At 38.9% G+C, this 21,921-nt stretch overlaps 1 protein-coding gene across 8 annotated transcripts in view; it reads right to left on the reverse strand.

Moving 5' to 3' along the window:
• LOC111862444 (nuclear pore complex protein Nup133) overlaps positions 1-21,897 on the reverse strand; it is a 46,498-nt gene extending 24,601 nt beyond the window's left edge. For 6 of the 8 annotated variants that reach the window (XR_002842434.2, XR_002842432.2, XR_002842433.2 and 3 more), the window contains exons 1-12: positions 21,815-21,897; positions 21,571-21,712; positions 19,932-20,059; positions 17,471-17,682; positions 14,601-14,918; positions 13,263-13,442; positions 7,654-7,783; positions 5,685-5,858; positions 5,432-5,591; positions 3,357-3,525; positions 3,124-3,283; positions 1,515-1,627 (exon numbers count right to left, since the gene is read on the reverse strand). Coding sequence is in view for 5 of the 8 variants with exons in the window: in XM_023847840.2 (XP_023703608.1) it covers positions 1,515-1,627; positions 3,124-3,283; positions 3,357-3,525; positions 5,432-5,591; positions 5,685-5,858; positions 7,654-7,783; positions 13,263-13,442; positions 14,601-14,918; positions 17,471-17,682; positions 19,932-20,059; positions 21,571-21,686 (1,860 nt within the window). In the remaining 3 variants the exon portion in view is untranslated. Of the gene's footprint in view, positions 1-1,514; positions 1,628-3,123; positions 3,284-3,356; positions 3,526-5,431; positions 5,592-5,684; positions 5,859-7,653; positions 7,784-13,262; positions 13,443-14,600; positions 14,919-17,470; positions 17,683-19,931; positions 20,060-21,570; positions 21,735-21,814 lie in introns of all 8 variants that reach the window. The other 2 variants (XM_023847837.2, XM_023847839.2) reach the window with 2 other exon arrangements.
• Positions 21,898-21,921: the final 24 nt, after the last annotated feature.

Below are 21,921 nucleotides of genomic sequence, written 5' to 3' on the forward strand. Positions count from 1 at the left end.
ATAACTACTAACCTATACCCAAGGCCAAGGATAAGAACACACATAGCCATGCCTCCATTCCACCTTACATCTTGATGGCATGGCTCATAATTAAGCTTAGGAACAACTTTACTCTTACCTACAGAAGAACAGTTCAAAGGGCCACATCAACTGTGTAATCACAGCCAAATTTACATGGCAACACAATCAGCAGATCTCTTCAGGTAACATAAATGTGATTCACATTCCTTAAAGGAATTCACCAATTCTGTCAAAAAATTGTTTACACTTATGACAACATGGGGCTATTTTAAGGCAAACATAGTCTATGGGGCCTAATGAGACAAACTGTATACTTGATAACCAGAAAACATAAACACAGCACTACTGACAATTCTGACATGATACACTGAACTGTGACAGATGACCTAGGGATATTAAGGTACACATTAAACTGAACTGGAGTGCACCCTCAGTTGAGTCATATACAAGTAGCAAAAATACGTAAAATCCGTGGTTATGCAAGATTGCCAACCATAAAGCACAAGAACAAAACCAGAGATGGTGGTCATGACCAACAGAGGTTCCAATTTCACTCAGGCTCTGACTGTATAAAAGGTTCACTTGTGCTCTAGACTTGCAGGCTATGGCTCTTTTGGCAGACTGAACTGTGCCTATACATTGCACCACAGACGGTCGCTATGGGGAGGAGCTGAAGCCTCATGATTCTAGGAGTAGGCAGTTCTACATTTGGCCTTTTCACCTCCAAGGAAAGGCTTCCCAGTAGCCATTACTTAAGTTCTACAGACAGTCCCAGTATGGCGGACAAAAAAACTTCCTTCCCCTGAGAAGAACTGAACATCTGCACACAGCAAGAGAGTGATCTAACTTGGTTCTCACAAGGTATGTCTGTAAGTAACAAAATTACGCCAAGCCAAGGATCTGATGTTCTCACAGCGGTGGTTACGAAGAGTTCTATCTTCTGTGACATAATGTCATGTAGTCCACTGAAACTCAACTGACATTCCAGAGTAATATGTTGCCTCCATCTTTAGCGTCAAAGTATAAGCTAAGCAACCTCTGCTTGCTACATGCTTCATGATGGCTTCTTGCTTGGCTTATTCTTCGACCATGAAGACAGAAGTGACATGTTCCCCTGAAATGTCAGCTGATTCTCAACAGACTACAAGACGTTTTGTCCCAGAAGACAGAACTCTTGAAATCCAGTTCAAACCCACTCATCCTATTTGTTTGACATCCATTTTAATATTATCATCCCATTTATATAGTGTTTTTTCAAGAGGCCTCCTTCCTTTAGGATTTCCTACCAAAGTTCTGTAATCATTTCTCTCCTTTCCCATACAGGCTACATGCCCTGCCCATCTTATTCTTGCTTTGACCATCCTAATCTTAAAATGCATTTGGAACATACTGTCATGTGAATTAAGTGTGAGAGAGGGGGAGGCAGTGCACACTTCTCATTCACAGAAGTCTCCATACTTGTACACTAAGATACTGCTGGGTGACATACATACCCTATTCCACAATTTTAATTCCTTTAAAAAAGAAAGGAATAGTTCCAGAGCTTTCAGTTTGTCCTCAAGTTGGTGAAAAATGTGCAATGATGAGGAACTCTTGATAGTGGCACCTGAAAGACAACATCCAAGGAAAACTTATCATTCAGCAGTACACAATTTCTGGACTTTGTCCAGAACATTTATGAACACAACATTTGTGAAAAGGATCTGTATCCATCTTCAGGTCAAAAGGTGGAGAGGCACCTACCCAATTGTGGCCATTAAAAGAGTCAATTTTAATTACTGGACCAACCAGATATGTGCTCCCCAAATTTTAACCTGAAAATGAAAACAGATCTGATTTCCGAAATGTTGTGTTCTATTCATAATAGGAGACAATGGACGAAGTCCAGAAACCCAGTAATTCTAAGTGTAACATAACAATGTCAGAATCCTTTAGAAAATAACTTACAATGACTACTCTCCTTCAATTGGTGATTCTAGAAAGAATCACACATTAATATTTATATTATTATATTTAAGCATCCTGTTACACTCACACAGAACAACACCTGAACAGCGATTAAACAGAAGTGGCCGCTGCAGCACTATAGACACAGGGCATGTACCCCGAGAAAATTTTATTTTTTAAACATTTGGAAAAAGAAAAGAAGATTTATAGACATTTTAATTTGAATTGAAGTTTTAAAAAAGTGCAAATTTTAGAAATCAAATTGACGCGTGTAGGTTAACAAAGATTTTATACATACATACAATTGGAAAGACTGGTGATTTTAAATTTTAAACTATGGGCAGTGTAGCAGCTACGTAAGAATACACACCTGATGATGGCCATTTAGGGCCGAAACATGCAGTGTGGAGGAAGGGAAGAAGAAAGGACTACAATAAAATTGTTGCACTTAAGATGGAGTTTGTCTCATATACAATATTTATATATGTTAATATTATATTACAGTCTAATACAACAACAAATACATTTTTTAATATATTAGAGTGTGCTGTCCAACTTCAAATCACTGAGTGGTTGTGACTGTGCCTTATCTACCTATCTGCTGTATTATAAACAACATATTTTTTTCCATTATACCAACAGGGATATCTGTGAGGTCAAAAGTGTTTAAAAATCATTTGATCAAGGTCTGCTAGATTGTATCAAGGCTGCATACAACCATCCGGTCACGTTGATTCCATACACTTCTGTTATTCTTTAGGTAGTCCTCAGTGAAAATAATTGTGTAATTCAAAACACAGAAATTCAAAGTCTGACTTTTTAGTCCTGTGCATTTTGAATGAATGAGGTTTTACTACATGCTGAACATAAAAAAAAACTTATGACGGATAAAAATCAGATTACAAAGATTATTGTCTTCTGTTATGTGACCTCATGTAATATGGTAAATTTTCACTGATGTTCCAGAGGAATGTGGCCCTCCACCGTTTTTGCAGAAAAGTACCCTGAAAGTGGTATGAAAAAGTTTTCCTCAAACAATGATACACAAATACCTGAATATACGGCATTACGTTCCACAAGACTCCGATCTTCTTCACTGTCTTAAGTACCTCAGATATAAAAAATCTGACTACCTTACATAGTCACCAGACATACCTGGAACCCTCATTTCTATCCAACGGGGATCGCCAGCAGGGATATCATTCACTAGATCCTGGCTCACTTTCACAACAATGGTGTCAAGAACAGCGTCAATGTCAATGATAGGTTCCTCTTCAGGTGGAAACATTTGATTCACAATAGCTTCACTCTGGTTCTGAAACAGGAAATAATGTATGACATATTGACTGCCATTCGTTAGACCTCCCAGTACTGATCAGAGAACTAACCATATTCTTTTTAATGTAGTAGATGAATGCTGCCTTCATCTGCGCAGTATGATCCTTACTGACAGTCAGCTCTTCCAGTTCAGCTGCTGTCACAGAAATGTTCATGCCTTCTGAAAACTGGGAACTTGTCACATCCAGTGCTCCAGGAGCCTCACTGAAACTCATGCTGCTGCAAAATACAACACGGAGACTGTATAAATACTTCTTAATGTGTTTAAATGTTACAGTCACACTAACACATAGACATAAAGACAAATTCAATTGAAAATTACCCTCTTCTGGGATGTGCTGCTGTGTAGTGTGATAGAAAGGTACCAAAGTTCTGGATAAACCTGCTGCCTTCATCATCAGGGTAGAAGTCTCTTGCACCCTGAAGACAGACACACAGCAGCACATCCTAGATGAAAGTAAGCTTCATATATGGTGGGAAGTCATGTTTTAAATATCATCATGAGAAGATCATAATTCCAAAATACTGTTCCACATAGGAAATAGCCCATTTTCTGCGCTTGCTGAACAGTCAAATTTTCCCATGCCAAGTGGACATAGGGAGCCACCAGAAGGAGCAGAAGCAAAATGGTGACATCAGTTGAGAAAATGGAGGGTTGCATGGTGATACAGTTCCTGCATTTGCAAGGGAAGTCTGCCAGGGAGACCCACGACCAGATGGCTGCTGTGCATCAGGAAGGTGTACCTTCATATGACACAGTGGTCAGGTGGAAGTGGCGCTTTCATTGTGGGCAGACAAACCTCGAAGATGAACCCTGAAGTGGAAGACCATCTCTTGCTGAGGAACCAGGAATTGTGGCACAGGTGGAAGCTTTGATCCTAACCAATAGGCGCATAACTATCGTAGCTATTGCTCATGATGTATGCATTAGCCATGGGTCGGTTTTCAACATGATTCATGATGAGATACACATGACAAAGGTCACTGCACGTTGGGTGCCACGATTGTTGATACCAGTTCAAAAACAGGAATGGATGGATGTGACAAAGAAACTTTTGCAGTTGTGTCAAAAAGAAAAGGTGGGATTTTTCGACTGCCTGATCACATTGGATGAATGTTGGGTCTATCATTATGACCCTGAAACAAAGGGAATGAGCAAGCAGTGGAAACATGCAGACTTGCTGCCACCAAAGAAGGCCAAATCCTAGCCGTCGTCAGGAAAGGTGATGTTGAGCGTGGTCTGGGATGGTGTCATCATGACCGACTATGCGCAAAAGGGTATCACCATCACTGGCAGGTACTATGAAACCTTCTCAGAAAATTACGGGAATAGATCAAGAAAAAGCGATGGGGAATACTAGGAAAAGGTGTAAAAATTCTTCATGACACACCGGCTCGTGCTACAATGACACTTGCTGTCAGTTTAAGATATGAAATTCGCCCCCATCCACCATATTCACCAGACCTGGCACTGAGTGACTGCTTCCTCTTTCCATGGCTAAAGAAGCCACTTCATGGGAAGCGATTCCAAGATGATGATGTCATTTCTGCAGTGGAGGACTTCCTAAACAGTCAAAATGAGACCTTCTATGATCAAGGTATCCAGCAGCTAATGCATCATTGGGGAAAATGTGTGGCCTTGCAGGGGGGCACATTTACAGAAGAACTAACTCACATACAATTTCTTGCACTTTTGTCTCTGTTTCTTCTGGGTGATAATTACAATTTTATGATGTCCCCACATATACTATTATGAGAGCCTCACTCTCACAGAGGTTCACAAGTTCAGCTCATTCTTACACATGTACATGTCCTCCCGCCCATGTCCCCCTCCCTCAAATGCACCTGTACACACACGAATGTGTTAAATCGTGTTCATCCTCTCATCTGATAATGAGCAGCATATGAAAATTAATTTCTAGCTGATAATTTTAATATCACAGAAGCCCTGGGGAGCTACAGAATGCAGTCTGAGTATCACCATTTAGTAAGTGACATTTACAGCATCAAGTCTACCATTGATATAAAATGCATGCAAGTCTAGATTTACTTAACCATACATGGCCAGCTATAGTCAGAGGAAATCACTTTATGTCTGTTGTTGGTGAGGGGTATCTGGTCTTACCTATTCAAATCTTGTGGAGAAAAATCAGAGGGTAACACTGAGACCAAGCCATGAATCTTTGAGAAAAACACAGCAACATTCCCACAAACAGCTCCACCCAAAACACGATCCCCAGGGCCCAGAAATTCTATGGTGTCCGGTTCTTCATTAAGTGCTGCCACTAAAGAAATAGAATATAAATTTCTATTAGTATAAATTAACATTACAACAAAAATTAATGTATATTTTGATATATTTAAACCAAAATATTCACCTGAAACAGCTAGCACAGCTTTGTGGTTGTATAAATATGCAACCTGATTGACCAGCAAAAACTGGTATGACAGCAGTTCAGCTTCATCCTCTTCTCGATAGAAGCCGGTATTTTTCAAAGGATAAAATGCAGAAAATTTTACTGGTGGATTCATTTGTTCAGTGGGTAGCTTCCCTGTACATAAAAAGTGTGCATTCAGATTCACATAGCAAGATTAAAGGGATTCATCTGGGTCCTCTTCATTTCAATATACATAAATGCATTATGCCATACTTCATCATAAAAATGACAAACTTTATAAATAATAAGTTCATACACTTAGCAGTTCACAAGTTTTTGGCTGCTATATAAAAGTCACTGAAAACAAAGTTCTTTTTTCCTGGATTTGAACAAAAATCTTTGTGAAGCTCTCTTTTAACTCAGCAGCACCACAGAATTCAAATGAATTAATATAACCTGCAGAGTACAATGGCATGACTGAAACAAACTCAGCCACAACATGCTCATTGCTACCATGGCAACTCATATACACTGCAGAATCTATGATATGCACCACGGCAGCCACCACAGACCAATGCAGAACCTTCACAGCCTGCCATGGTCGCCAATGGCGTCTGTTCTGTAACACTCAGACACATTCTGATGCCAGCATCATGTGTCCACTGAATTCATGCAATCTCACAACAGTGTAAGATCGTATTACTCAATTGGCTTGGGATAGAAAATAAATCACAGTGCCAGTCAAAGTGTTACATTACTTCATTAAGATTACATAGGTAATGTCTGTAAAATGTGATGTAATTTATATTTGTAATTCAGCTTGATAAGAGTACTCCAAGGGATCAAAATGAAGTTAATATCACGATTCTGATGCCAATAAACCATGGCCCTCCTTTCTGTCAGCTACAGGCAAACTGACACCCTTGCTACATTTTTCTTTCTTTGTTGATAAAATGTGGTTTGGAGCTTTGTATCATTAGAGGTACAGGACTGGGATTCAATCTGATTTATCTTTTAACATGTGAATAACTTAACTGTATTCATATGTCCTTCATTCTTTCTACATGCTCATAACCCAGAACAGCTTCCAGTTTTATTATGAACACAGAATAATGCAATTACACTGCAGTGCAGGTTGTTTTGTGTTTTCCACTAGCCTCTTATCCAATGGGTACTCTTTCCCCACTGGTAAAGCAGCCGGGGTGTGAAGCCAACTACTCACCTCCAATTAGTGCAAAGGTCAAGAAAACTTGGATTTAAGCGCAGTTAGTTAAGCACAGGGACAACTTTACCTTTTTATGTCCATCTGCAAGAACAGCCCACTTTAATGATGATCATGATCAGGCAGTATTCAGGACCCTACATGTTTCAGTCATATTCACAGAACTTTCCTGTAATTCACTCCCCCCCTTGTACCCCGTATATTCCATAAAACTTTCAGGTTCAGTGTATTGCTGTATTTGTTATATACCAGCATGTCATCGGAGAGTGTGATAGCTACTGCGTGTAGTTCTTTTGTTTCACAGAAGACTGCAGCATTATACTGAATCACACTTGAGCAAACAAATTTAATTTTAAGTGACCACTGAAAGGGTTAAAAATTAACATGTTAACTGCCATCATGATTTTTAACATTTCTGTCCTGGGTCACCAAAGATTTTCATAATTTTGTTGCAGGCCTCTCTGTTGAGATGTGTATCAATTTTACTCTATTGTGAATTATCACACATTCTGATACGTACAAGGCACCCGCCAACCATAACAGACACACCCTTAAAGAATGTGCGAAACCAGTGATCACAAGGTAGTGACCTGAAAACACATCCAAGCAGCAGAGAGCAGACAATGGCAGTGAGATAAACATTCTGCAGGAGACACTGGTTATCGCAAATATACCAAGACTCTAGTGATCTCCGTGGTAGTCAAAATATCTAATATTAAAAATATGCAATGTGGCCCAAAGACTAACCAAGTGCATAGTGCAACTGAGGAGACAGCTGTGTATTGACAGCAGCGGCCAGCAACATGACTCCCCCATCCACAGGCTGCATATCTAGTAACCAAACATCCAGTTCTGTCAGGCTGCCTGCACACGATTCCTGAAGCAACAAATTAGCATTTGTCATTGCATTGACCTCAAAGTCACACTTCACATTTGTATTCAACAAAACTGAACAGGCTGGAATAGTGGCATATGGGGGTACCTGGATCAAAGCTCAGAGAGGGCACATCCTGATTTTGTTAAAAATAACACTACTGTCAAGACATATTGAAAGATTTTAACAATGGTCTTACAGGTTGTGAAACCACATGGCCTGCAAGGTCATTGCTAATGTTTTGAAAGAACATTCTGCCTCCATCTTCAGGGTAAAAGTGCCCACACCCTGAAGACCGAGGCAGTAACACATAGGTTACCACCTGTCGGACTACACAGTACAAGAACTGAGAACAGTCACTAAGTGAAAACTTCATGTATCATGAATGCCATTCAAAATTATTTCTTTTAACTCTAAAAAAAATACTCAGAGATAGTATCAGCTTCCATATTTATAATTTTAAACTACAAAGTATATTTAAGCGGCCAGGAAGTGAAGCTCACCGCTCACCTCCAACTAGTGCCAAGGTCAAGAATACATGGATACACATCCACTCAATACTGAAACACAAACCATTACAAAGAGACACAAAAAGGAAAATCCAAGCAATGGATATGAAATTTTTGAGAACTAATGAGGGAAAAACAAGAAGAGACAGAATTACATAAGAAATTTTTAAAAAAGATAAAATTCAAAATTTGTTAACAGAGTTGGATGAGAAACAATTACAGCAGTTTAGCTATGCAGAAGCAATGGATAGAACAAGGATACTAAGAATGGCACTACTGTCTGGGCCACACAATAACTCAAGCAGTCACTGGCTTCCCACTGCGGCAGCCCAGGTTCGATCCCGCGTCTGGTCAAGTGGAATTTGTGGTGGACAAAGTAGTGCTGGGGCAGGTTTTCTCCGAGTACTTCGGTTTCTCCTGCCAATCTTCATTGCACCAACTGCTCCAAAGTCACCCTCACCTATCATCTGGGGTTGGTACAATAGGCCAGAAGTGGCTGCAGTACAAGGGACTTAGTCCCACCCCACTAGCAATAAAAAAAAGGCACTACTGTCTAATCACCATAACATTAACCCTGATTTAAATGTGGGAATGAATATCATTGTGTTTCAAGCTGCCACGACTGCCATGTTTTTCACATATCTATCTCATATCAGAAAACTCCACCTAGTCAACCACATATTAAGACAATATGAACACATCATACACCAATCATTTGTCATCAGACAACCCTTTAATTTGCTACATGGGCCACAAATCCCAACTTTAATACGTTACATAATAATGTACAAATACTGTTAATAATTAGGACGTCACGGGAACAATTAATTGCTGTCAGACAGTTGATTTATTCCTTCTAAGCCAGAATATGAATCAAACATGTTGCTGGAAATTTTGTCATCTCCAGTGTTTATAACAAGCCGCCCCACCACATTTTCAGCAATATCAGCCAATTTTCACAACCTCTGCTCTTCCTGGATCACATGATGAACAGCCATCTTCCCACCTCTCAACAGTGACCTCTCCTGTTACTGCATCTACCAGCTGAAGTACCTCCTGATATATTGGGTTTTTGGACTTCATCCATCATCCTGGTTTTTAAGATAACAAATAAAAACACGACGTTTCGGAAACTGGATCTGTTTCCGTCCTCAGGTGAAGGAAAACACCTATTCTGTTGGGTCCGTTAGAAAGAGCTAGCCTCAATCACTGGACCTCCTATAGAATCATATAGTAACTACCTCCTGATGTTTGATGGTTTTGTTATATCTAGCCTGTTAGCCCTTCAACATGACACAGGTAACATTAAATTCACAGAGTGGCAGTCTTGCAAAATAATACTGTCTGTACTGATGAGGACATTCAACCTTTTCTCATTTGAAACTCAACCCATGTATCTTGCAAAGGTCTGCAGAATACTGTTCTTCTTATGAGATGCAAATCAGGACCACTCTCCACACAAATCAACGTCTTGTCTAATGTAGGCAGTTCATTAACCCTTTCACTGCTAGTATGTTAAGTAACTCTCAGTACCCTCTGTGCTGAATTATTTTTGAATAAATCTTTTATAAATAATTTAAGTGCAAAGTATGAAAATTTGTGATAAAATATAACTAATCTTACCTCAGGTAAGGAACAGGCAGCAGAAGTTGCAAAAATGTTGAATTATTCAGTATTTTTCACAGGGTAAAAGTCCGTTTAAATCAGGGTTGTCCAAAATGGCCAAAAAAGTACATAATTTACTATCCTAGTCTTATTACTAAGTCACATGTTGACCCAAATCCACAACTTTATTTAAAACTATTACAGAAAGCACTGTGCACTATACGAAGCCACTTTTACTAGCCCTGTGAAATACCCGCATCACATGACCATGGAATGCATGCCTCGCTGTGCAGATGCAACCTTTTACATTTTTTAAGCTAGAGGGCAGAAGAATATAGCCATTGAAATGAATGATGATTGACTGCGTTCCCAATAGATTACTCTATGCACCTGCCAAGTTTGAATGCGATTGGTGCAAAGAAACCTGAGATTTGAAACTCTAAATTTGCAATACAGGTTTTGTCGATCGCAGCAAGGACGCCATGTTTTTCAGAGATCGACATATGTCGACCGCAGCAGTGTGAGGGTTAAAAAAACTTTAGATTTGACATGTATTTTAACAAAAGCATTACACTGCCTGAGTACACTCTTTTCTCTCTTCCTTTTCTTGCAAGATGGTAATTTAAGTGTGTCCTGCCTTTCTTGATGGACAGCAAAAGCACCTGACACAGAAAGAGACATGAATTCTCATGTCAATTCTCAAATTTGCTTCACTGCTAATAACATGTATTTTTCCAAACATTTATCAAACATGTTAAAACAATTTGCTTTTCACAACTCTCCAGATGCTTGATTTCCATATGCTTTTTAGGCTGATGGACCTGTGACTGCTTCCACTATGGAAAACCATTAGTTTCACTGGAGCAGACCATCACAGTGATGGTCATGCACAAACAATTCTAGGAATTAACTAATGTAATTATTATTACTAGTAAATGGGCTTCTGCCAAATACAACTATATAAAACTGTACTAAGTGTATTCACTTTCTTTAACATGCAACATGTTTCAGCTTATTTGGCCACCAACAGGATACTTACATAAACTATAGTACAGCTACTATAGTGGCCAATGTTTATATTTTGGCTAACACCTAAGTGTGACTTTTTGCATTACTAGAAATCTGCACTTCTAGGTACATAATGAAATACAATCTTTTACAAGATATGGCCATAAAGTTCAAGGGCTGGTGTGAAAAAATATAAGGAAATATAAAACTGTTTTATTTCTATTCAAAGTAATTTCTGCCATCTTGAAACAGTCACCAAAGGCCTCCAAAGGAACAGCATTAAGTTCAGCCATCACATTTTTCTAAATGTCTTCAACATCCTGAAACCTCTTTCCTGTGAGAGCCCAGTTTTCACCTTATGAAAGAGAAAACTGGGACTGCCTGGATGAAGCCTTGGCATGATGTGACTATCACTTGCTTCTACTCATCTGTGAGTCTGTGTGGGAAGAACTTTGTGCAGATCTGCCTCTTCCACACATCTTCATCGAGGATTAACAAATCGCCTGGTTGATGTTTAATTCATCCACCTGACACTGGCAATCTCATGTTACAATTTCACGGACTTTTGCGATTGTTATCTGCATTTCCAGAGGTTGAAGGATGCCCGCTTCTTGGATAATCCTAAAGATCCCCATGCCCAACTTTAAATTATTCAAATAACATTAAAAACCCCTTGTACAAGACAGCATTGTCATCATAAGCCTGTTTTATCAGCTGTAAATTTTCAGTAGCTGTTTTGCCCGTCTTGTAACAAAATTTAATGTTTGCTCTTTGATTCATCACTACGAACTGTCACAACAATCTGCATGGTACTGCAGCTTAAACATGACTGAACATAAACGACAACAAGACGTGACTGACCTTGCAAGGGGAACACGATGGAAGAGTCAGGTTACACAGACAATCTGAAGCTTGTTCCTATGTGCTTTTTAATTGCATGTAATGGACTCAGTCCTGGAACTTAACTGTCAAATCTTGTAGTAACAACATTTAATTTACCTACTTCTTAGAACGACATTACAAAGTGAATAATAAGACGAATTATATTCTTGTATCTTGTATCATAGCACTTTGGCCAGCGGCCTATAAAAATTTTTGACAATCAAATGCATTTGCTCACATGGGGATTAAACATACAGTTGATCTACTATATACTTAAAATTTAAAGCTATGGGATAACCAACAACAAGATGGTTTAGTTATGCAGTAGTAAACACCAAGAAGAGAGGAAAGAACTGACAATGAATTGAAAAGGGAAGAAGATTGTGGGAAGAAAGAAAGAGATTTGCAACATTGTCCACTGACCCACATAAAATGGAAACACCAGAATTAGAAAACAAGGAGGAGGCAGAGAAAGGGAAACATGAGCAAGAAGAATTTTAAAAATAAAACCGACAATAAGAGGAATTTATTCACGAAATCTAGTGGGAATCTGTCACAGATCCAGACACAACCATCACAACATGTAAGGTTTCATCTTCACTGGAGTACTGTGCTTGTTATTGTCACCTGCAGCAAATATAATATTAATATTAAACTATACAAATAATGTAGATATACTCATATGCTCAGTCCCTTGGACATAAGTAAGCATTCAAGGAGACCTTTTATTTTTGACAGTTTACTTAAGAACAGTTCTCTCTTCACATAAATTATAAGTGACCAGTTCTTATACTATTCAATGAGATTGTTTTAACTATAGAGATTGCACAGCAAACAGCAAATGGTGTGAGAAGATGATCATGAATGTCAGTTTGCAAGGATATGTGCCATTCACAGAGGCTAAGACGACCATCATGACAACCAGTAACCTGACTGTGATGAGAACCAGGTATCTCCCAAAAACGAGTGAAGGTCGCTGCTGTTCCATGAATCTGGCTGGTACTATAAATTACATATAATCTACAATATACAGAGATTATTCAATAAGAAAGAATGAATTAAAAAAAAAGAGAAAAAAGGATCTCCACATCCGCATGAGAATGTACTCTCGACAGGATTTATGGAAGGCGAATAAATGAAATGAAATAAGGGAGCAGGAGGAAAACAAATGCCTGAAATTTGAGGTTCTCACAAGACTGACTATCAAGATTATGGTCTTCTGCAATGTGATGGTATGTAGCATGGCAGTAAAGTACAAACATTTCAGAGAAACCTATTGTCTCCATCTTCAGGATTCAGTTTTCCCTCAAAATGGAGCCAGCAGGTTCCTCCATAACACTGGCACCTTTCTACAGTTACAACGCCAGAAGTCAGTAATTTTCATATATAACTGTGCTCAACTGTGCCAGGTCAACTGTTAACACTCCTTCTGCTCACATCAGGTTGCTTCCTGAAAATTCTCACTAAACGCAACTCACCCAGACAGTCTCATGGAAAGCCTCCCTCACCATCCGATTAACATCAAATTCATACACCAGTCTTTCAACTTCGCCTGGAACTAGAATCCACTTCTGCAGAGAATGTTCAGCCAAGACATAAACTCGCCACTCATCGGATTCAAATCCCGAACCATCCACCGCTATGACTTTCACAAGTTTCTGAACATAAGGAACAAAAAAAGAAAACAGCTTAAAGCTTTGTTATTAAACTGATACATATGCTGGTTATTAACCATCACCTTGTTTTGCTTAAAGAAACAATGTTTCAAAAGCTGACTCTGTTTTCATCACCACGTAAAAGTATGAAACATACTCTGCTAGATCCATTATATGGACCTAATCTCTAAACCCAGTCCAGGGGATGATGGAAAATGTACAGTAAACATCCCTTTAAGAAATGTCATTGCCAAGTTTTAGTACATGAGATATACAATGCCAGAATATTATATTTACTGCTACTATTACACTTTTGCATGCCAGCCTCTTCAGCATGAAATATAATCATTCAATTATCTGAAGCACCTGCCTGCCTTCTTACTCAGTTGCTACCTGCTTACAAGAAGACTAGGCAATGCCCACTATCTCTGGTTCCACTGTTAGTGTCATACTCCCAATCTGATCCATATGTCTCATACAAGCTGGAGAGTGACAGGCTGTCTGCAGACATACAGACCCAAACACTACACTCCAGTGAAATAAAGCTGATCTTAAGAAAATAACAAATGTACAACACATGATTATACATATTTAAAAACTGTGGAACATATGTAGTGGTCACTGCCTGTACAGGTGTGCATGTAGAAAATGATGAACTGTAAGTCTGATGTAGTTTGGTGGGCTTCTGGCGAAGGGTTCTTGATCATTCCGACAACAGAACTGCACAAAGTAACAACACTAGAGAGGTAGGACTGAGGGGAGTGCCTGGAGACAACACAAAACCATCTTCCAAGCCTGCAGCAATGGACTCATGACATCTGTGGTCATTTCTTACTACACTGACTCTTCTTTCAACTAACATATGTGAAACTGAATTACAGCCATTGCAAGTACCGAAGAGAGGGACGATAAAGGTATTAGTTACTAAAATGAATCAAGTTAGTAACAGACAAATGGCAGTGTGGAGTTTGAAAAGAAGACATAAATATTGCAATTTACCCTATAGCATGGTCATTTAAATACTGCAGTTATGGGTGGCCTGTGGTAATATTTTTTAAATGCTTAATTAATTTTTGCTTTAAAATAATTTTTATTTAGTAATATTTGAACTATACAAGACATAATAATGAATTTTTCACCAAAATCCTCAGAAGTACTCACAGTTTCCATAACTTGCGAAGTTGGTAGGCCTCCAAAAATGAGTGAAGACACTCTACGCCCAATACCACCAAGCCATCCTTGGGGTGCCTTCAGCGTGCGACACGCAATAGAATGGCGACCTCCAGTTATCTGGGGTTGAACTAGTACAATTGTGGATGTGGTTGTTGCAAGTATACATCCAACTGGAGCAATATCAGTCAGAGAGTCACATTCCTGACCTTGAAGATCTGCATTATCTTCTACAGATGTTCCCTCATGCGCAATACTTGGCCAATAGCGCAGGGTTCCTTCGGGCGAAACAGCAATACATGATGGCACCTATTGAAATATAATCACTGTCATAATACAAGTGTTTATCACATGTGTAAAAATGATGGCGCCTATGTTAAACTTCTATTTGAAATTCTCTCATTACACACTTCAGCATTTTCACTTCTGTGTAATTACACTCAAGCTGTGATTTGATGATTTCTGGCTCCAAACACATGTGGCATACCGAGCCCCAGTCCAGGCCGTGCCATAGCTCAAGCAATTAGTCGCTGGCTTCCCACCACAGCAGCCCGGGTTCGATCCAGGGTCTGGTCAAGTGGGATTTGTGGTGGACAAAGTAGCGTTGGGCAGGTTTTCTCCGAGTGCTTCGGTTTCCCCTGCCAATCTTCATTCCACCAAATTCTCCATCATCATAATCACCTGGGGCAGGCTACAATAGGCCAATCAGTGGCTGCCATGCTGAGTGGACCCAGTTAGACTCCACCCCTCACTAAGCGAAGCCCCAGTCCAGGTGGAAGAATGTACTGCTAAATCCCCAGCCACACACACACACAATTTATTAGACATATTCTGCAGAATCTGCAATAAATGTATATGTTCAATAAGTATTGGCTCATGAATGAGTTGTGCTCTGTGGCATAACCCATATACTTTTTTTTCACTTAGGTATCATTTTCAGTCTTTTATTGCGGGGGTTTTTTTTTTGGAAGGCTAACTGGATTGGTCATATCTTACACAGTAACTGCCTTCTAAAAGAAGTTATTGAAGGAAAGATAGAGGGGCAGATAGAAGTGACCAGAATACAAAGAAAAAGATGTAAGAAGATGCTGGATGTCCTTGGGGACAGAAGAGGATATTCTCATTTGAAGGAGAAAGCTCTAGATCGCATTGGAACTGTTTTGGAAGAGACTGTGGACCAGTCGTCTGACAGATTACTGATGAATGAATGAATGAATGAATTGCGGTTTTACTGAGATCTGTCTGGTAGACTTAGGACAGCGTATCTCTTCCATCCATGTGTTGTTTTGCTACTGTCTAGTAGGTTCACTGCTAGTGTATTAGTGTGGTTTTCTGATTTTCTTAAGTATTTGGTATTTCCCTTTTTTATTTCACTGGGCACTGTGGTCATGTATCGATCTTCTTGGACCCCATCGTTGTTAAAGTACCAAGGTGTGCTCAGAATGGATCACACAGTCTTGGATGGAAATTCAAGTCCATGAGGTTCACAGCCTACATAAGTACATAGCCAGTAACTCTGAGTGCATTCAGAAAGCTAGTTGGGAGGTATATGTTCTTAAAGTTGCATACCTAATGATACAGGCATAGCAGATACCATACAGTAAATATGTGTAACATTACAGGTTCAGGAGCATAAAACTTGATATATGAATACTATCACCCTGCAAGAAGTCACGCAGCAATAAAATTATTGCAATGACTATACAACTGTATAACACACAATCAATGGACCAGAGGAATAACAGACAAAGCCAACATTTGCCTGTTGTTCAACATCACAATAAATGGGGGCAAGTGGAGACATACCTCCACAAAATCTTAACACTTATCATCATACTACTGTGTTGGCCTGTCTGCAGTATAACTGGTCATGCATTACATTACTGTGTCTCTACAGCGCTCCTTCATTTAGTGCCAACTTTCAACGCTTACTGCACTGCTCTAAAGAGATTTCTGTTATTCTTTCCTTCCACGAGTTAATTATATATGTTACATCAAGAAATGTAAAATCCATTATTATCAGTTCTTATCAATAAAACTTAGAAATACTTGAGCACAGCAGATGAAATTAGTGTTCCCTAGCAAGACTCAGAAATTACTGCTGTTGTTGGTTGAAACCCAAATCTAAATTTTAATGCCTAGCATTTATTGTTGCTTTCAATAAAAATTAGTTCCTATTGCATCTTTGTTACAAACAGTTCTTGCTGGCTGCTGACATTATGAAGAAATGCTCCATATTTATTATATATAACTGGCACTTTTACACAGTAAAAAGACGAACACCTTATGTGGAGGTCTCAAAGTAAAGGTACAACTTTCCCTGTACTAGATAATCACATCACAAAGCACATACTTGAATGGAGATTAAGCTCCATGCATTTGAGGGGTCACCCTCAGTATTCATCTGACAGGAAACCTGCCAGACCCGATATAGGATATGGATATGGTGATCAATAAAACAATTCCTGACCCTATCGGGAATCAGATTCAAGTAATACAGGTTTCTAATGAAAGATATAAAATGTATTAATAATGTCAGATTCTTCTGCTGGAATTTTATTAAGTACAATCCACACATAAACAAAAGTATGCTGCAATTGAAGAATTGACAGCCTTTCAGTGAGCTGAAGATCATCTTTTGAGATGTGTAGTTTGACAGATAGGTACAAACATTTTAGAGAAGCCTACTGTCTCCATCTTCAGGGTAGAAGAGTATGCAGTATGGGAAAAATCAGTTAGTGACATAGGGAAGGGAGGATAAGGGCTGGAGTTAACTGATATCATATCTCATAAGGCATTAACGTTCATTCTGACAACCTTGAGAAGCTCAACTTCCCAATGAGCGGACTGGATATACTTACTTGGCTACCTTCTGCAATGTATACAGAAACCAAATCAGCCCTGTGAGCAAGGTCACTTGGTGGCAGGGTCAGTTCCCGACACTGGCTGCTAAGAACATGTTGCTGTCTCCTTGACTCCAATGTTTGCTTGCACTGCCATATAAGAAGTCGTCGACCACAAACAAACCAGGCCCAACCATCAGCTGATATGTGCACACTAACAGCAGTGCTGCCTGAAAAAATATTAATGATATTAAACTTCACATATGTGCAAAGGTAAAGCTTTCCCTGTAACAGGCTGTCAAGGCCAATACGGTTATGAGACATCGAGGGTCCGACATTTTATAGACAATCAGCTCACAGATGGCGGCGATGTTGTCAGCCTTCAGTGCCGCCTGCCCTTTACTCCAAGGAAGATTCCTGGTACTCATTTCTGCTTGAAGCTGAGTCAACCCCAGGGTCATAGTGCAGTTGGAAGGTTAGGTAAACTGAAAAAATCCAGTGACCTCATCAGCAACTGAACCCATGACCTTCCAGCTTGTAGTACAGTGCCTCAACCAACTGCACTACCATATGTCGTACATACGTGCAATTCTCACACATTTTAGGATGAAGTGAAAAAACCATATCTGAATCTTGATCTGAAAGTAAATTTTTCAGTCTCAAACTTTGAAAATGTTTGGTAATTGCTCTTGCTTTTTGTAGCAGTACAAAAACTATTTGATTCACCTGAATCACTGTGATTGGCAACACAAATTTAAATAAACCTGTACACAAAATCTGGTCACTCTTCATTTTCTGCACACAAACGTGAAATGAATTTTTTAAAATTTGACTTATGAAAACTTTTCACTGAAAAAGTATCCAGTATTAAAAAGGGATACTTAGTACACTTCAGTACATTGTGGAAAAGTGGCTACAATGAAAAAAAAAAGTCTATTAGAGAAAATTTTCATTCTATCTTGATTTTTTTAAATTCTTCCAAATTCTCATCTTGAACTGGAAATATCTTTGAAATACAATGTAAAGTTTCTTAGTATTACAATTTAAAATTGTGGAGATACTGTAATTTTTATAAATCAATATTCATATTCAAATACTTGAAGAGAACACAGCTAACAGCGCCTGACATGGAACAGGAAGCTGTTCAGAATGTCTCAATATTATTTGCTTTATAATAAATTATCAAACTGCACACATCATATTGTAGCTCTGGTCAGTGCATCCAGCTATAGTCTAGATGATCTTCAAGGCATCTGGAATGGGGGAGGAATCCATTTCTAAGATGTGTCTACCTGTCTATCTACGTGTACCTACCCACCCACAATCCAGAGTACTTGAAGCAGTATGCTTTCTGACTAACTTTGCAGACACCTTGAAGATACCCTCTTGAGAGATGGGGTCTGATAAAATGATACTGAAACATGTCTATAATAACCCTTCATGATCAGATTTTCTGACAGACATGAATGGAAAGAGGGGTTTCAACCCGACAGAAAGGGGGGACTAATCTGGTACACAGATGGCTCCAAGACAAATAAAGGCACTGGAGCTGAGTGTATTGTGATGGAACAGGGCGGAAACACAGTTTCGGCCTTGGTCAGTACACAACAGTATTCCAGGCAGAAGGTATGCCAATAAGGCATCTCTATGATTACGAGCAAGGATACTGTGGCATATGGGCCATTTCTAGGCAACACTCTCGTGGCAACAAATACATGGATAACAGTAGAATAATTGCCATTTCTATGAAACAACAAAGTAAACACATCTCTATAACAATAGAGGGATTTCTGGGATACGATGTTCGGAATGTGTTTTCTATGTGATCTGTGCCAAGCGAAAACAGGAGCTGGGTTCTCTGTGAACAGTGATTCTTACAATAGAAGAGATATTTCCTGTGCAGTCCATGCCACGGATATATAATGAGATTCCCAGAATAACCAAAGCAGTTGAGGGAGAGTTGTCGGTGAGATATAGCCGCAGAAAGTTAGTTGTTAGAGAAGAATTGGAAGTCAGCCTGAGAAGACTTGGTATGTGTCTTGACATGTGTTATAATTACAGTAATCTTGAGAATGTTATAATAATTTGTAGTTGCAACAGATGAATATCGCATAAATCGACTCAGCAATCCAAACCCAGTCCATTTTAAGTCACTAAAACACATGACAATACTTACTGGTGGAGCTTATTTATTTTCAGCCCAAATTCATTTAAACCAAAATTTTTCAACAAATAAATCACTGAACTACTACAAAGTCAATGTTTTAAAAAGCTAGACCTCATGTATTATATTTTTCATCAATACGAGCCTAATATCATAGAATGTACATGTCCTATGATGTCACAAAGAGAACTTTATTAATATAGACCAACCTTTGAATCAGTTGTAAACTGTACGTTAAATATAAATAAAACATACATAATTATGTATGTTTTATTTATATTTAACAAGTTAAACTACCATATTTTTGTAACTTACGATCCGCAAATGTTAGTGCTTCAGTGACCAAAACAGGCAGTGGGAAACCAAAGCTTTCTACAACATGATAAGCAGTCTTGAATACAACTTGCACAGACTGGTTTGAACGACCCGATAAGCTGAATCTCCTAAAACAAAAGTTAATATTCATTTTAAAATAACATCATTCTTACACACCATTTAATTCAGTCTCATGTTATACACAAACTGTAGGAAGTGTCTCAGGGAAAGGCCCTTATGTAGCACATTCTGGATCACAATTTTAGGTACACCACATTCCAAACTGCAATGAAAGAGATTTTTTCAGGCTCCTTACACACGACTGCCCAATGAATTCCACAATCACTTTGCATGTTCATGGTCTTACTAGTAATTTATACTTCTCAACACTCCAACACTCCCAGTTTCTTTAAACTAAGTAAGCTACTGATTAACTGATTTGTCACTAGGTGCTTTTGTTCCACATGTACATTTAAAATTATGCTGAACACAGCGAATACCACAACACAACTGACAATGTGCACCAACAATCATCATGACACTAGCATTACATGGGACAGAAGACAATAAAACATGGAAAGTGTTTTTCACATTCCAATACAAACATCATGTTCACATGTCTCAAATTTTCTGGTATATCAAATGATGAAATCCTGGAATTATTCGATTACCCTGTTATTACCTTAACGTGTATGTGACAAGATTGTTCAATTCCTCAAATTCTTACTTCTTTCCAAGCATTTATTTCAACAGATTTTCAATATATTTAATTACACAGAAGAGCAGTGAAATGTGGAATTATTCTGCTACAATTGATGCTGTTTTTATAAGTGTAATCTAATCAAGCAAAACTGCAATCCACATGTATACTTCACACTCATCTTGAGGTTTTACTTTCACTGGTCAGGCTCATTTTTGCTTCAACAATTAAAGTGCTATCAGTATTTAAGAAATTGTAGCAACAGCTTTGTACAATAATCTACATAAAAGACAACCGATTTTTTTTTTCATCACCTGAGCTAGATGTATTAGATTTGAACAAACTTGTTCAAAAATAACTGCCATTTTCTTGGAACAGGCTGTTACTGTGACCATAATAACTAACAACTTTCCCATCTGCAACATATGCTGTCCCACATTCACAGGGGATGCCGAACTTGACCAGTGTTTTTAGGTCTTGATCATCCTTCACGGACCAAGGAAAAAATCCAGATTTTCCTTAGGACAGATCCCTGGTCCTGGTTTTATCCTTTGACAGCACCCTACTAATGCAAGTGAGGGTAATAACAGAAGGTCAAAGACACCACTGAAGTTGAATACTCTCTGCATGGTGTGACCCCTATGGTGGATTGATATCCTGAAGAACTTGACCGCTGCTACAGGCATTCTGCACTTATTGTAGACAGAAACTTTGAAGGTAAAAAAAAAAATAGGGAAACTCTGTTGCAGTAGCTCTGTCATGTCAGAAGATAAAAGGGTAACACACTGCCAGGGGAGCTTATTGGGATTCGCTTGAGAGTAACCTACACGCCACACCCACAAAGAAAGTTTTTCTCAACATATCTCCAGTACAAAGAACACTACTTACAGGTAAGAGCTGGCATGGGGTCGGGTGAATTTAAGGACTTTATAATCATACCCTGCAAGTTTATTTACTGAAGACAAAACCCCGCTTCTCTTGCTTGTTGTTGCGGTACGCGGTATTCTTGGGGATAACAACGATTTTGGTGTGAAAGGTGATCCGCCGCGATCCATTGGAGTGGCTCAAACCCGTTCCTCCACTAAAACATACAACAGCAATGTCTACGAATAAATCAAAATCTCGTCCCAAACGTATTCAGAATTTCAAATAAAGTATACACATAAAATATTCTACTACATACCCACCACAATTCAAATCTCTAATCGTCTACAGAAACAACACCGACCACTGGTGGCATCTATGATTTAAACATGCTGTTAAAACACTACATAGCACGCCTTCTTAATA

Source organism: Cryptotermes secundus, unplaced genomic scaffold (genome assembly GCF_002891405.2).
Source record: "Cryptotermes secundus unplaced genomic scaffold, Csec_1.0 scaffold816, whole genome shotgun sequence".
Taxonomy (NCBI): domain Eukaryota; kingdom Metazoa; phylum Arthropoda; class Insecta; order Blattodea; family Kalotermitidae; genus Cryptotermes; species Cryptotermes secundus.